This window comes from Trachurus trachurus (assembly GCF_905171665.1).
Source record: "Trachurus trachurus genome assembly, chromosome: 14".
NCBI classification, from domain to species: domain Eukaryota; kingdom Metazoa; phylum Chordata; class Actinopteri; order Carangiformes; family Carangidae; genus Trachurus; species Trachurus trachurus.
Window position 1 is genome coordinate 29,731,172 of NC_139903.1, and position 15,333 is coordinate 29,746,504.

Consider the following 15,333-nt stretch of genomic DNA (forward strand, 5'->3'; position numbering starts at 1 on the left):
CACAACCACTCAGCATGTGGCTGTTTCTAGTGACTTTAATGAATCCATCAGCTGGAAAGCATCATGTCTACATCATCATTACTGAAGCTCTGAAAGGTCAGCACTGATTTAGTTTGTGTTGTCATGGAAATAATACCTTTGGAATTAAAAATAATAAAGTGATCAGTACCAAGGTCATTAATGTCATCAATATGTCTTTGATTGGTGATTTAAAGATCAATATTGAGAGTGAAAGAACAAACATGTCAGCTGATTGTCAGTCTGTTTCCACCTTATCATCTGCAGCTGATCTAGAAAACATCCACACACTCTGTTTATACAAACACCAGTTTATATGTTCAACACTGAGTGTGTCTGCTGTTTGTACAGATGTGTCACACATCTGGCCCCAGGTCTGCCACTCAGGGAGGAACTGGAAGTTAAATCCACCTCAGATCACTTTAATCATCTTTTCATCATCTTTGTCACATTAATTATAGCCTGTTGTGTTTAGGCTTCCTGTTGGCTCCACTCTTAATAACATGTATTGATTAGTTTGATTGGATCAATATGTTCAGTTTGTTGTTTGTGGATTTTAAATGGATTGAATTCTAACATCTTTCCAGCCACACTGACAAAAACAAAAGCTGAATCCTGAATGAAACTCTGGAGAAATTAGACTTTGTGCGTCTGGAAAATGTCGAAATCTAGTGTAACATGCAGCTGTGTTCTCATGAATCAAACTTCAAACACACTCACACTTCCTCACACCAGGTCTCAGTCTCTGAGGTCCACAATGGTCCATCCTGGAGGAGGAAACAAAGTCAGGATCAACTTCATCCACCATGAAACATGAAGCAGAGTTCCTCAGTTAGTCAGAGAGACAGAGACTCAGGGCCTGTCCCATTTCTCCACACTTGGCTGAGTGCGTTGGTTACACACACACTTTGGTGACGTTTTGCTATGTGGAATGTACATTTGCTTATAGTGTGCAGGCACCTATTAATTGGCCAAGCACGTGGGGATATTTAAAAGCAGTTGGGACATACTTGACAAGTGCTGCCTTGTGTCTGAGTGTCATTGTTCACACTGGAGCACAACTCCGGAACCTTTTCTCCAAATGAGAAAATATAATGTTCATAGTTTGCAAAATCTATTGAATGTTAGAACGTTAGAGTGAGGATTTGTTAAATTATATGGTGTGTTTGAAGGTGACATGTCTAAGCTGTGAGTGGAGCCCCCCGGCCGTCAAAGCTTCGATTTTGATAGCTTTTATGTCCCCAAAGCTTCGATTATCAAAATATGATAATCGGGACAGCCCTACTCATAATTATGAGAAGTCAAGGCGTTGTGGCTTGTGGCTCCCAATAACATGCAACTTCACCAGCTGGTGCATTGTGGGATTTATACTTGACCAAATACCGCTCTAGAGCGGTGTTACCATAAGTGTGGGTAAAGTGCAGATCAGGCTCACTGCACTTTTGGCCATTGAAGAAATGGGACACACTTGTGCACTTACATAAGCACATGAACACACATGTCAAGTGCTCAAGTGTGTAAGCAGTGGCGGACTGGGACACAAAATAGGCCCTGGCATTTTTGACAGAGAGAGGCCACACATTATATATATATATAATGTGTGTAATAATATCTATATATATATATCTATATCTATATATATATATATATCTATATCTATATATATATATATATATATATATATATATATATATATATATAGGCCTATAGCTTGAAATAACAGCAATATGAATGGAAAGCATAAGGAACATCCAGATCTGGACGTTTCTTATGCTTTCCATTCATGGTGACAGAGGGAGAGCAGCCTCGTTTGGTGATAAGAAAAACAGGTTCTTTAGGAACCCCCCCATCTCCCTCCCCAGGCTGAATGAACAGGCGATTGGGGAAAAAAACAAACAAAAACAATTGCTAGTCGAAGCGGTAAAAGCATTTTGCGTTAACGCGTTAACTTTGACAGAGTGATCATAATGATGGGGAAAGAAAATGCATTATCTAAACTCAGATGGTTATGGAGGGATTCGATCCCACACAGGAGCAAGAGTTTTGAACTCTAGGCTAGGTGCTCTACCAGTTGAGCTACGCATTACTCTCATGCCTCACCATCAACAGCTGAGTGATGAGTGAGCTTGCGCATCTATGTGCCTGCAGGCGTGTTGTTGCCACCTATTGGTCTGGACATGGAACAACAGTAGAGAGGAAGAAAAACTGTGACGGCTGCGCAGCGGCCGGCGGCAGTCCTGCCGCACCGGCCGTTCTGGTATTCTCCAGAACGTCCAGATGGCCAGTCCGCCCCTGTGTGTAACTGTGATCAAATGTGCATAATGGGACAGGGCCACAGTGTGAGAGCCGCTGTTGTCTGTCCATACCTGAGAATGTCCAGTCTCCAGTGTGGATCCTCCAGTCCAGCAGACAGCAGCCTCACTCCTGAATCTCCTGGATGATTGTAGCTCAGGTCCAGCTCTCTCAGATGGGAGGGGTTGGAGCTCAGAGCTGAGGCCAGAGAACAACAGCCTTCTTCTGAGAACAGACAACCTGACAGACTGAACAAAAAAACACAGTAACAAGTTTGTACTTGGACACTAGTAGAGCTCTGAAGGTGTGTCTTTTACTGGTTGATGTATCAGTGAGAAGATTGAATCTATCTAGTGTTGTTGAAACTGAAACTGAGTCTGACTTTATTCATCACCAGAATGTTTGATTAAAGTCAAAGTGCTGTTACTGAAACTCTATTACAATTAATCTAATTAATCAGAAAAGAGGACATAACTCAGACAAGTGAGCAGAAATGATCAACAAGATATAAAGATGTATCAATATTTCAGCAGGTACAAGTATTGATGAGCTATGTGAATCAAATCCTTGACACAAATCACACTACCTGAGAGTTTCCAATTTACAGTAAACACTCTCCAGTCCAACAGACAACAGCTTCACTCCTGAATCCTGCAGCTCGTTGTTACTCAGGTCCAGTTCTCTCAGACTAGAGGACTGGGAGCTGAGGACTGAGGACAGAGTTTTGCAGCTTCCCTCTGAGAGGTTACAGTCACTCAGTCTGAAAAGTAAACAACAACAAAAAAAGCACCAGTTACAAAATATATTTTGTGTTTTGTTTTAACCTGTTAATCCAGATGGATATGTCACATACAGAGCTTTGTTGGAGGCTTTGACCACTGGCAGCAGCCTCAGAAGAGCCTCCTCTGAAGCAGAGTATTTCTTCAGGTCAAACACATCCAGATCTTTTTCTGATGACAGTAAGATGAAGACCAGAGCTGACCATTGAGCAGTAGACAGTTTATCTGTGGAGAGACGTCCTGATCTCAGGGACTGTTGGATCTCCTCCACTAGAGAACCATCATTCAGTTCATTCAGACAGTGGAACAGATTGATGCTTTTCTCTGGAGACAGGTTCTCATTTATCTTTTTCTTGATGTACTGGACTGTTTTCTGTTTGGTCTGTGAGCTACTTCCTGTCTTTGTCAGCAGACCTTGTAGGAGAGTCTGATTGGTCTCCAGTGAAAGACCCAAGAGGAAGCGGAGGACCAAGTCCAGGTGTCCATTTGGACTCTGTAAGGTCTTGTCCACAGCATTCTGGTAGAAGAGTGTTGGTTCAGGTTTGTTTCTAAACAGTCTTGACCACAGGGCGCTTGGTTGTTCTTCTGACAGCAGATTGACTCCATATTTGATGAAGGTCAGATGGACATGAAGAGCAGCCAGAAACTCCTGAACACTCAGATGGACGAAGCAGAACACCTTGTCCTGGTACAGGCCTCTCTCCTCTTTAAAGATCTGTGTCAACACTCCTGAGTACACTGAGGCTGCTCTGATATCGATGCCACACTCTGTCAGGTCTGATTCATAGAAGATCAGGTTTCCTTTCTGCAGCTGCTCAAAAGCCAGTTTTCCCAGAGACTTAATCATCTTCCTGCTCTCTGGACTCCAGTGTGGATCTGTCTCAGCTCCTCCATCATACTTGACCTTCTTGACTTTGGACTGAACCACCAGGAAGTGGATGTACATCTCAGTCAGGGTCTTGGGCAGCTCTCCTCCCTCTCTGGTCTTCAACACCTCCTCCAGAACTGTAGCAGTGATCCAGCAGAAGACTGGGATGTGGCACATGATGTGGAGGCTTCGTGATATCTTGATGTGGGAGATGATCTTTCTGGCCTGCTCCTCATCTCTGAACCTCTTCCTGAAGAAGTCCTCCTTCTGTGGGTCAGTGAACCCTCTGACCTCTGTCACCATGTCAACACACTCAGGAGGGATCTGATTGGCTGCTGCAGGTCGTGTGGTTATCCAGAGGCGAGCAGAGGGAAGCAGTTTCCCCCTGATGAGGTTGGTCAGCAGCACGTTGACTGAGGTGGACTCTGTCACATCAGTCAGGATCTCAGTGTTGTGGAAGTCCAGAGGAGGTCGACACTCATCCAGACCATCAAAGATGAAGACCACCTGGAACTGATCAAAGCTGCAGATTCCTGCTTCTTTGGTTTCAGTGAAGAAGTGATGAACAAGTTCCACCAAGCTCACCTTTTTCTCTTTCAGCACATTCAGCTCTCTGAAAGTGAAGGGAAATGTGAAGTGTATGTCCTGGTTGTCTTTGTCTTCAGCCCAGTCCAGAGTGAACTTCTGTGTTAAGACTGTTTTCCCAATGCCAGCCACTCCCTTTGTCATCACTGTTCTGATTGGTTCTTCTCTTCCAGGTGAGGCTTTAAAGATGTCTACATGTCTGATGGTTGTTTCTGGTCTGTCTGGTCTCCTGGATGCTGTTTCAATCTGTCTGACCTCATGTTCATCATTGACCTCTCCAGCCCCTCCCTCTGTGATGTAGAGCTCTGTGTAGATCTGATTCAGAAGAGTTGGGTTTCCTGCTTTAGAGATCCCCTCAAACACACACTGGAACTTCTCCTTCAGCTTAGATTTGAGTTTATGTTGACAAACTCCAGCATGACTTTCTAAATAGAGAACAAAATAAGATCAATAAATCAATAATGAAGTTAATATTTTAACATTTAACACCACTAACGAATGGCCATTATAACATATTTCCCTCTATCCCTTCAGAGAAATCCTCTTACTGATCTGCAGACAGTCAGCCAACTCTTCCTGTTTCATTCTCCTCAGGAAGTTCACTGTGATCTTAAGAAATGCCTCTCTGCTGCTCCTCCTCTGATCTTCATCCTTAACGTCCACCATCTCCTCATCCTTCCTCTGAGTCTCTAAGCATTCTGGGTAATCTGATGTCAGGAGCCTCTGGACTCTCTTCAGCTCGTTCTTCACAAAAGTGACAATGTTCTCCTCCAGCAGCTGGAACAGATGATAAACTCAACATTTCATTTCATCTGAAGACAACATGTGATTCATGTGTCAGTCTGAAGCTCTGTGGCTGTGGTTGATGGAGTTAACAGTAACAGTGTGATTGTACATGTACAGACCATAAATATGGAGTCCAGGTCTGGTTGATGCTGCTGTTCAGACTCATCACTGTGGACCTCTGAGATCTTCTTCTGAACTCTGTGGAGAAAACATGAACCGTGAGGAAAATGACAATCTGACACTAAATATGAAGGTAGCTGATTTTCAATTCCTCCACTGAGGATGCCAGGTGACTGGTAGACGACTCAGTCATGAGTCAAGAGCCGGAGAGTGAGGATGGTTCACAGTTGGACAATTAAGTGCCCACCATTTCAACCATATGAGTGTTATCATGTAGTTTTTAGTCTCAGAAGAACTTGTTTTGAAACTGGTTTATACAGTCTTTTCCAATAATTTTTATTTTTCAAAATGTATAAAGTGTTGAACATTACACCATGTTCGACCTTTGGCCTCTGATTTCCATTAGTTGCCTTTTTCTGGTTCAATCATGACTACACTTAGGCAACAATGACTGTCAGACCAGGTAAGTTACATTAACATTCATATAAAGACAGTTACTGTGTTAAATAGGGATGTCCAGATCCGATCACGTGATCGGAAATCGGGGTCGATCACGTGATTTCAGACTCGATCGGAATCGGACGTTACACCCCGATCCGGGATCGGATATATGCATATTTATTCTCGTGATTTAAAAAAAATCTGATCTATAATATTTCAAAACAAATGGGAAAAATTACAGCTTGGTATTTACGGTTACGTGGTGGTGCAGAGTCAGACCGTCTGCGGCATGACGTCACTTTGCGGAAGCAGAAGACGACAGCAGCAGCTTGAAGCTGGGAGCGCGAACATGTCTGCGGTGTGGAAGTATTTTAATATCGACGACAGAAATGTTGCTCTCGCAAACTGTAACATTTGCAAACTTGGGATTTCAAGAGGTGGCAAGGACAAGGCTGCATTCAACACCACAAACCTAATCCGACACCTTAAAAATAAACACCCGGCACAACACAAGGAATTTACGCAGGCAACCCAGGTGAAAACGAGTCAGCCCACGCTGCAAGAGACTCTGAAGAGAAGAGAAAAAATGCCCGGCGACTGCGAGAAGGCACGGGGGATTACAGGTAAAATAGCGCAAATGATTGCCATGAGTGACCAACCATTCGCGCTTGTGGAAGACCCAGGTTTTCGTATGCTAATGGAATATTTGGAGCCCCGTTTTGACATGCCCTCACGGCACTATTTCACCGAGAAAGCTCTGCCGGCGCTTCAGAAAAAGGTGTGTGACAAACTCCGTATCATGTTATCAGCCGTGCCCCATGTGTCATTAACCACAGACATCTGGAGTTCGTCTGTGGCTCCGATGGCACTACTGAGTCTCACTATACAATGGATCGACTCCAGTTTTGTTTTACGCCGCGCGACCCTGCATGCCCAGGAATTTCGTGGATCCCACACAGCAGAGCGCATCCGACAGGCGATGGAGGAGATGCTAAACAACTGGGGAATCGACAAGCAACGGGTCCACGTAATTTTGCGCGACAACGCTGCAAATATGAAGAAAGGCATGGGAGATATGGGAGTGCGGAGTTTGGGCTGTGTCGCGCATTCTTGCCAACTCTGCGTGCATGAGGGCCTGCTTTCCCAGCGCAGTGTGACAGACACCCTGGCCACCGCGAGGAAGATTGTAGGTCATTTCAAGCACTCCACACTGGCCTACTCTCGCCTTGAAGATATCCAGATGGACCTGAATATGGATATCAAGCGCCTACAACAAGATGTGCAGGTCAGAGTCCTCTCATAACTTTATTTGATTTAATTCCATTAACTTTTTAAATTAATTTAATAGACCACTAATAATTTACTTGCACTGCACCTGGCTATTCCAATTTGCACAAAAATAAAGTGATTTTTGTTCTTCTGTCTCATGTGCAGACAAGGTGGAACAGCAGCCTCTACATGCTGCAGAGCCTACTAGAACAAAAACGAGCTGTCAGTGTCTATGCAGCTGAGCGCACTCTACCAGCAACACTGACAGCCAGCCAGTGGGAGCTGATGAAGAAGACAGCTGATGTGCTAGCCCCCTTTGAAGAGCTGACCAGGGACGTGAGCAGGGAGACTGCAACTGCAGCTGACGTGATCCCTGCCATAACAGGTAATTTGTATTTTTATTTATTATTTTATATTGTAACATTTATTGATATTGTTTGAAAGAAATCATCATTGCATGCATTCATTCATTCATTCATTCACTAGCCATCAAACGTATTCTGTCTCGGGAGGAGAATGATGACCAGGGAATCAAGACCATGAGGAGGACGCTCCTGGAGGCTGTGGAGAAGCGCTTTGCTGATATTGAAACTGAGCCACTCTTCTACATTGCCACTCTACTAGATCCCAGATACAAAGATGGGCAAGTATAATGCACCTTTTGTACATCATGTTCATATAAAGTCAAGTCATCATCATCAGACACCAGTATTAGGCCAATTTATTTTTGATTTCCCTTTTAATTTAGATTTGGTTCTGTGTTTAGATTTTTAATTGTTTATTAATTGAGTACATGTGTAAGGCAGTTGCCTAACTGAAGAACTGTGCTATGTGTTGTCTTTTATCTTTTGTTGTTTTAAATTGTGTGTTACATTTATCTATTTCTAGCTTCTTCACAAAGTCTGCCAACCTGACGCTGGCAAAGGAACACCTCATCCAGGAGGTGGCAAAGATAGAGGGGACGAGGGTCGCCAGTGCAGTCCCAGAAGAAGCAGGGACTTCAGCAGACCCAGTGAGCAAGGCACCACGGCGTGAATCATGCACGGCCTGGACAGCGCCTTTGAAGAAATCCTACAAGAGAGGCAGTTACAGGCCCGGTCCGTGAGTAGCACATCGGCAGAAGTGCAGGTGCAGACCTACCTGTCAGAGAAAACAACCCCTAAGAAAAGTGATCCACTTCAGTACTGGAAAGAACATGCTAATCAGTTCCCCTCCATGGCGACTGTTGCAGCCCAGTATCTCTGTGCCCCCTGCAGCTCTGTGGACAGTGAGAGACTTTTTAGTGCTGTCGCTTACATCCTTGATGAGAAAAGGAACAGGCTCAAACCTGAAAAGGTAGAGATGTTGGTTTTCATCAAGAAAAACATACATTTCCTTCTGTGAAGCCAGAGGAGGAGGGTAAGAATTAAGAGTGCAGTTCCAAAAAGCACTTTACTGGCCTTACTTTATAACACTGTGGCACTTTTATTTGCTTATTTGTTTACATGCCTGCCAGGTATTTCAAGTTGAGCTGCTGTTATTTTTATATTAGACATTGTTGCACTAAACTCTAATGTGAATAATTCTTTTATTACTTGATTGTTCAAGCTACCTCACAGAAGTGCTCTGTTTATAAGTTTTAAATGATAAAATAAGTGAATAAAATAAAAAATCAGGGACATCCTGGATCTGTTACTTCGCTGTCTTCATTTTTTAAATTGCAATTTAGAAGTATCGGATCGGGACTCGGAATCGGCAGATACTCAAAATCAAATGACTCGGACTCGGACTCGGGGGCAAAAAAACCTGATCGGGACATCCCTAGTGTTAAATATTTAGTTTAAAAGAAGACCGTACATTTCATTTGAATATTTGATTTGAAGTGATAAGGAAATAGAATATAATTTCCATGTGATGTTGTATTAAAAAAATTCCATGTGATGTTGTATTAAAAAAAAGGACATAATGCTCCAGGAGTGAAGGTGTGAAGTGATGCCATTAGTCAATTTCTGTTGTTTTTAGCAAAAATGTTGTGAACTCTTTGCTCTGCACGAGCTACATGTTTGTCTTTTTTCATCATCAAGATGACGTCTGATTTTAAGTCCAGAGTCAACACACAACACAAAACAGTCAACAAAGCTGCAACAACTTGGTCCAAGCTGCACCTAGAGCAATGATTCACAACCTGTGGCCAAGGTATTGCAAGTGGACCATCAAATCATTTTCAAAATAGTATGATTTTAGTGTAAAAAAAGAAATAAATTGTAATTATATAAAAAACTAGAAAATTTCCTCTCGGGAAATTTTGAATGGGCCACGGCTACTGCCGATTTTGCCATCTCTGTCAACATGGGAATCAAACCCACGATCTTAAGGTCAAGACAGAGCTGATCAGACAGACACATGATCATCTTTCTATAAGCACTGATATGGAGGGGCTGTAACCACATTAGGTTACATGTGTGTGTGTGTGTGTGTGTGTGTGTGTGTGTGTGTGTGTGTGTGTGTGTGTGTGTGTGTGTGTGTGTGTGTGTGTGTGTGTGTGTGTGTGTTTATCTTGTGTAATAGGGCCAGGACTCAATTAAAACAATTAATCTAATTAATTAGAGGCTTTGTAATTAATTAATCGCAATTAATTGCATTTTAATCGCATATAAATATTTGGTAACACTACATAATACAGCCCGCGACTTAGAGCGTACCTACCGCTCTCTTTCCGCATAGGTTGCCCCTTATTTCACACAAGTACTGAGTAACTGCGGCTCACTTCCCCCCTTGTTTCCCCCGTGCATTTACAGTGTAACTAGGCTGCGTCTTAGCGCGTAACTCCGGTTAACTTACATCCTGCTTTACACCAACTTCCACACAAGTACAGAGTAACTCTCGCTCACTTCCCTCACGGTTTTACAGTATAACTAGGCTGCGTCTTAGCACGTAACTCCTGTCCTACTTTACACCAAATTACACAGTAACTCTCGCTCACCCCGCCACTATTTCCCTGCATTTTACAGTATAACTAGGCTGTGTCTTAGAGCGTAACTCCCATACAATTACGTACTACTTTGCCCGGACTTACAGTGTAACTCCTGGTTATTTCCCACCAATGATTTTAACCAATATTAGAAATTGAATAGTCTACTGTACAATATGAGCACAATAGTTACAATCCATTTTTTTGTTGTCAGCAGGAAAATGTCACCTCTATTCCAGAGATGTATTATTAATTAATTGTATGGTTTGGAATACTGAGAAATTGGTATAGAGCATGGAAATTGGTCAATAACAGGCTGGCTGGTAGCAAACTTACCTCTCTAAAATGCACATCTATGAAAGTCTAGTTCTGTCATCCAAGGGCAAAACACAAACTATACAGTAATACATCCACAATAATGAATCATTCAGAGATAGAAAATGTTTTTATTTATTCTTTATTAAACAGAAAACACATGACACATCCCCATCCATGATCATTCATAAACTTTAATGCAAGTAGATCTTAATTTCCCTGTAAATGAGCACTGTTATCCTGTCCTTAGTGTGCAAATACACTCTAGTTGTCCTGGAGTTACCCAGTAAATACAAGGTAGCGGGCTGTATTATAAAGTATTCTTTGTTATTCCCTCCTTAGAGTGCAAATACACTGTAATTGTCCTGCAACTACACTCTAGTTGTCCTGGAGTTACCCAGTAACTACAAGACAGCGGGCTGTATTATAAAGTATTCTTTGTTATTCCCTCCTTAGTGTGCAAATACACTGTAATTGTCCTGCAACTACACTCTAGTTGTCCTGGAGTTACCCAGTAACTACAAGACAGCGGGCTGTATTATAAAGTATTCTTTGTTATTCCCTCCTTAGTGTGCAAATACACTGTAATTGTCCTGCAACTACACTCTAGTTGTCCTGGAGTTACCCAGTAACTACAAGACAGCGGGCTGTATTATAAAGTATTCTTTGTTATTCCCTCTTTAGTGTGCAAATACACTGTAATTGTCCTGCAACTACACTCTAGTTGTCCTGGAGTTACCCAGTAAATACAAGGTAGCGGGCTGTATTATAAAGTATTCTTTGTTATTCCCTCCTTAGTGTGCAAATACACTGTAATTGTCTTGCAACTACAGTCTAGTTGTCCTGGAGTTACCCAGTACCTTCTACTACAGCTGTAACTACTGTCTAAGTAGAACCAGTAAGTTACAACACAGTTTGTTTCACGAGATAACATCATCTGAAAGTACAGTAATACAAAGACAAAACTAACTGAAGTGTCCCCGACCCTGACATCATAAAATAACAGATTTCTACTGGCTTTTGTTATTTACATTAAAGTTGAGTTTTGTTCCTTCTGTTATAAACTGTTTAATTTAGTTTTGATCCATCTGTCTGGTCCTTCTAAGTCTAAAATAGTCAGTCAAGTCAGTTTCATCTGACAAAATGTACTTTCTAAGTTAGAAGAGTCAAGTTGAAAAGATCGTTGTGATACTACTATCACACCGGAGTGTGACACTCAGTAATGGAGAATGGATGGGCTCCTCCATAAAAGGTGATCTTGATCTTGATCCAGCTCCTTGGGTCAAGGCAGAGATCAGGGTCATGGGTGGCGTGCCATCTCTCTCGTCAGGCACCATTTTCATGGCATCTCAAAAACCTCACCTGTGTAGAAACATAATTATATATTGTATCATCAACTTCATCACATAAAATGCATCACTGTAAAACAAAGTGAGAAAATTAATAACTTTGAACGGTACAGTTTTTCTCATCATGGAATACTTAATCCCGGTTTTACCTTTCACATCATGAATCATTAGCCTTTTAAACCATAACTTGTGATTTTTAAGCATATTAATCAATTACAAATTATACATATTTTTTTCTTTAACTATTGAGTAATTATTTTAACCATTTAAAAATCTTAAATTTTACAAAATCAATGCTATTACCATACTGTTTCACAACTGTAGGCTGCACCAGTACATTAAAGCAGATATCAGCTTCACGGCCGTTTCGGCTAATGCTGCGTTCAAGGCAGGCTTTTGAAACCGTAAGTTACAGCTTCAAGTCACAACTACGACTTGGTAGCGTTCCAGGTAACCCGTAGCTCGTGTTTTTACCATCCTGTTGTCTGTGAAAGTTCCCTATAACGGCCACTCGTAACTTCCGACCCGTGAACTCGTACCAGATCGAACTGGTATGACTTCACAGGAAGGAAAAACACAAAGTACGAGTTTCTTTGAACGCACCATGAGTTAGCAGCCCCCGCCCTTGTCAGGCATCAATTGGTCCTCGTGCTACGTCACCACATTCACGCGCATCCCTTGGCTGCACACACAGCCCTTCATGCCGTTCTCTCTCCTCATTGGATAACACTTGTATCCCACAAGGAAAATTTTCTCCTCGGGTTACAGCAGAGCAGAGTGACGGAGAGACTCGTGTTTAGGCTGAAATACTTCATGTAAGTGATTGCTGACGGAAAATAGGACTATTTAGGACTTATATTAACAAAAACATTCCACTGATATCTGCTTTAACTGTTAATGTTACTCTTGACTGTATTCATCATAACATTCATGACCAACAGTAATGTTAGCTAATGGAGCTAATGTGTACAGTACTAACACAAATACAACCTCAAAGCAAAACAACCGCAGCACTTACAGTTCCCGGTTAGCCTGGTGCAGGGGAAAACACACACTATTATCTTTAGCACAAGCTAACATTGCTAGCTGCGTTAGCATAGCTACTTAACTCACCAAGAGGTTGATAACACGGTGAAACTACCGTCGCACAGGTCCTGGGTTCATCCCTCACGTCTCCCGGGGTGTTTGCTCTGTGTTTATATCAACATATCACATCGTAGACATTGCATATTTTCCCTCATTTCTCCACTTCGTCTCCTCCTGTCGTCCCTGGGCTGTGTCAACAAGCTCCGTCCTCGCTGTGAGGTGGGACTTTCTACCTTCTCAACAGGCAACCAATGACAGGTGAGCAGCTTCTGGTCTGACCAATGACAGATGGTCAAAGGTGAGTGACTGTGATTGACAACTTATGTGATCAATGATGAGCAGCGTAGTTAGACAGGTTAGAATCAAATAGGATGAAATAAGGTGTCAATCACAGTCACTCACCTTTGACCATCTGTCATTGGTCAGACCAGAAGCTGCTCACTTGTCATTGGTTGCCTGTTGAGAAGGTAGAAAGTCCCACCCCACAGCGAGGACGGAGCTTGTTGACACAGCCGCAGGGACGACAGGAGGAGACGAAGTGGAGAAATGAGGGAAATTATGCAATGTCTACGATGTGATATGTTGATATAAACACAGAGCAAACACCTCGGGAGACGTGAGGGATGAACCCAGGACCTGTGCGACAGTAGTTTCACCGTGTTATCAACCTCTTGGTGAGTTAAGTAGCTATGCTAACGCAGCTAGCAATGTTAGCTTGTCTAAAGATAATAGTGTGTGTTTTCCCCTGCACCACGCTAACCTGCAACTGTAAGTGCTGCGGTTTTGCTTTGAGGTTGTATTTGTGTTAGTACTGTACACGTTAGCTCCATTAGCTAACGTTACTGTTGGTCATATGATGAATACAGTCAAGAGTAACATTAACAGTTAATGTACTGGTGCAGCCTACAGTTGTGAAACAGTATGGTAATAGCATTGATTTTGTAAAATTTAAGACTTTTAAATGGTTAAAATAATTACTCAATAGTTAAAGAAAAAAATATGTATAATTTGTAATTGATTAATATGCTTAAAAATCACAAGTTATGGTTTAAAAGGCTAATGATTCATGATGTGGAAGGTAAAACCGGGATTAAGTATTCCATGATGAGAAAAAACTGTACCGTTCAAAGTTATTAATTTTCTCACTTTGTTTTACAGTGATGCATTTTATGTGATGAAGTTGATGATACAATATATAATTATGTTTCTACACAGGTGAGGTTTTTGAGATGCCATGAAAATGGTGCCTGACGAGAGAGATGGCACGCCACCCATGACCCTGATCTCTGCCTTGACCCAAGGAGCTGGATCAAGATCAAGATCACCTTTTATGGAGGAGCCCATCCATTCTCCATTACTGAGTGTCACACTCCGGTGTGATAGTAGTATCACAACGATCTTTTCAATTTGACTCTTCTAACTTAGAAAGTACATTTTGTCAGATGAAACTGACTTGACTGACTATTTTAGACTTAGAAGGACCAGACAGATGGATCAAAACTAAATTAAACAGTTTATAACAGAAGGAACAAAACTCAACTTTAATGTAAATAACAAAAGCCAGTAGAAATCTGTTATTTTATGATGTCAGGGTCGGGGACACTTCAGTTAAGCAATATCACACGAGAGGGAGTGCTGTTGTACTGTATATCAGCACGGCTGTGATTCGGTCGTAGGCACGAGGCCGCAGATAATAATTTTTTTTCCAGCCGGGTTCAGTAGAGATTTATCTCCAATTAGACGGACCAGGTCAGGTCCAGGTTTTAATGTTCAGGTCCGTTTCTAACTGTAGTAGCAGCAGAGAGATGGGGCAGCTCCTGTATGGGGAGCGTGGCTCTGACTTCAGCTCCTGTCCAGCTGAACAGCGGAGTGATAACGTCTGTAAAAAGTCCCAGTGCTGTTATACTGTATATCAGCACTCATGGAACGTCTCTTGTCCAATCAAATTGCTCGGTTGGGACCGGTCGGAACTAACTGTTGTATAATTAGTTTTGTCTTTGTATTACTGTACTTTCAGATGATGTTATCTCGTGAAACAAACTGTGTTGTAACTTACTGGTTCTACTTAGACAGTAGTTACAGCTGTAGTAGAAGGTACTGGGTAACTCCAGGACAACTAGACTGTAGTTGCACGACAATTACAGTGTATTTGCACACTAAGGAGGGAATAACAAAGAATACTTTATAATACAGCCCGCTGTCTTGTAGTTACTGGGTAACTCCAGGACAACTAGACTGTAGTTGCAAGACAATTACAGTGTATTTGCACACTAAAGAGGGAATAACAAAGAATACTTTATAATACAGCCCGCTGTCTTGTAGTTACTGGGTAACTCCAGGACAACTAGAGTGTAGTTGCACGACAATTACAGTGTATTTGCACTCTAAGGAGGGAATAACAAAGAATACTTTATAATACAGCCCGCTGTCTTGTAGTTACTGGGTAACTCCAGGACAACTAGAGTGTAGTTGCAG

General features: G+C 42.1%; 2 protein-coding genes across 2 annotated transcripts in view; both read right to left on the bottom strand.

Annotated features, from left to right (window-relative positions):
- LOC310997231 (uncharacterized protein) overlaps positions 1–15,333 on the bottom strand; it is a gene marked incomplete at its 3' end in the record, with an annotated part of 217,733 nt that overhangs the window by 138,342 nt on the left and 64,058 nt on the right. The window contains exons 8-10 of the mRNA XM_083986908.1: positions 2,897–3,070; positions 2,385–2,558; positions 749–785 (exon numbers count right to left, since the gene is read on the bottom strand). Of these exons, the coding sequence (XP_083843034.1) occupies positions 749–785; positions 2,385–2,558; positions 2,897–3,070 (385 nt within the window). The remainder of the gene's footprint in view (positions 1–748; positions 786–2,384; positions 2,559–2,896; positions 3,071–15,333) is intronic.
- Positions 3,130–5,127, bottom strand: LOC310997234 (protein NLRC3-like; the record flags this gene model as incomplete). Its single annotated transcript, XM_083986911.1, has 4 exons — positions 3,130–3,134; positions 3,504–3,745; positions 3,815–4,967; positions 5,091–5,127. The coding sequence occupies 4 exons, from the start codon at positions 5,125–5,127 to the stop codon at positions 3,130–3,132; spliced, it is 1,437 nt and encodes a 478-aa protein (XP_083843037.1).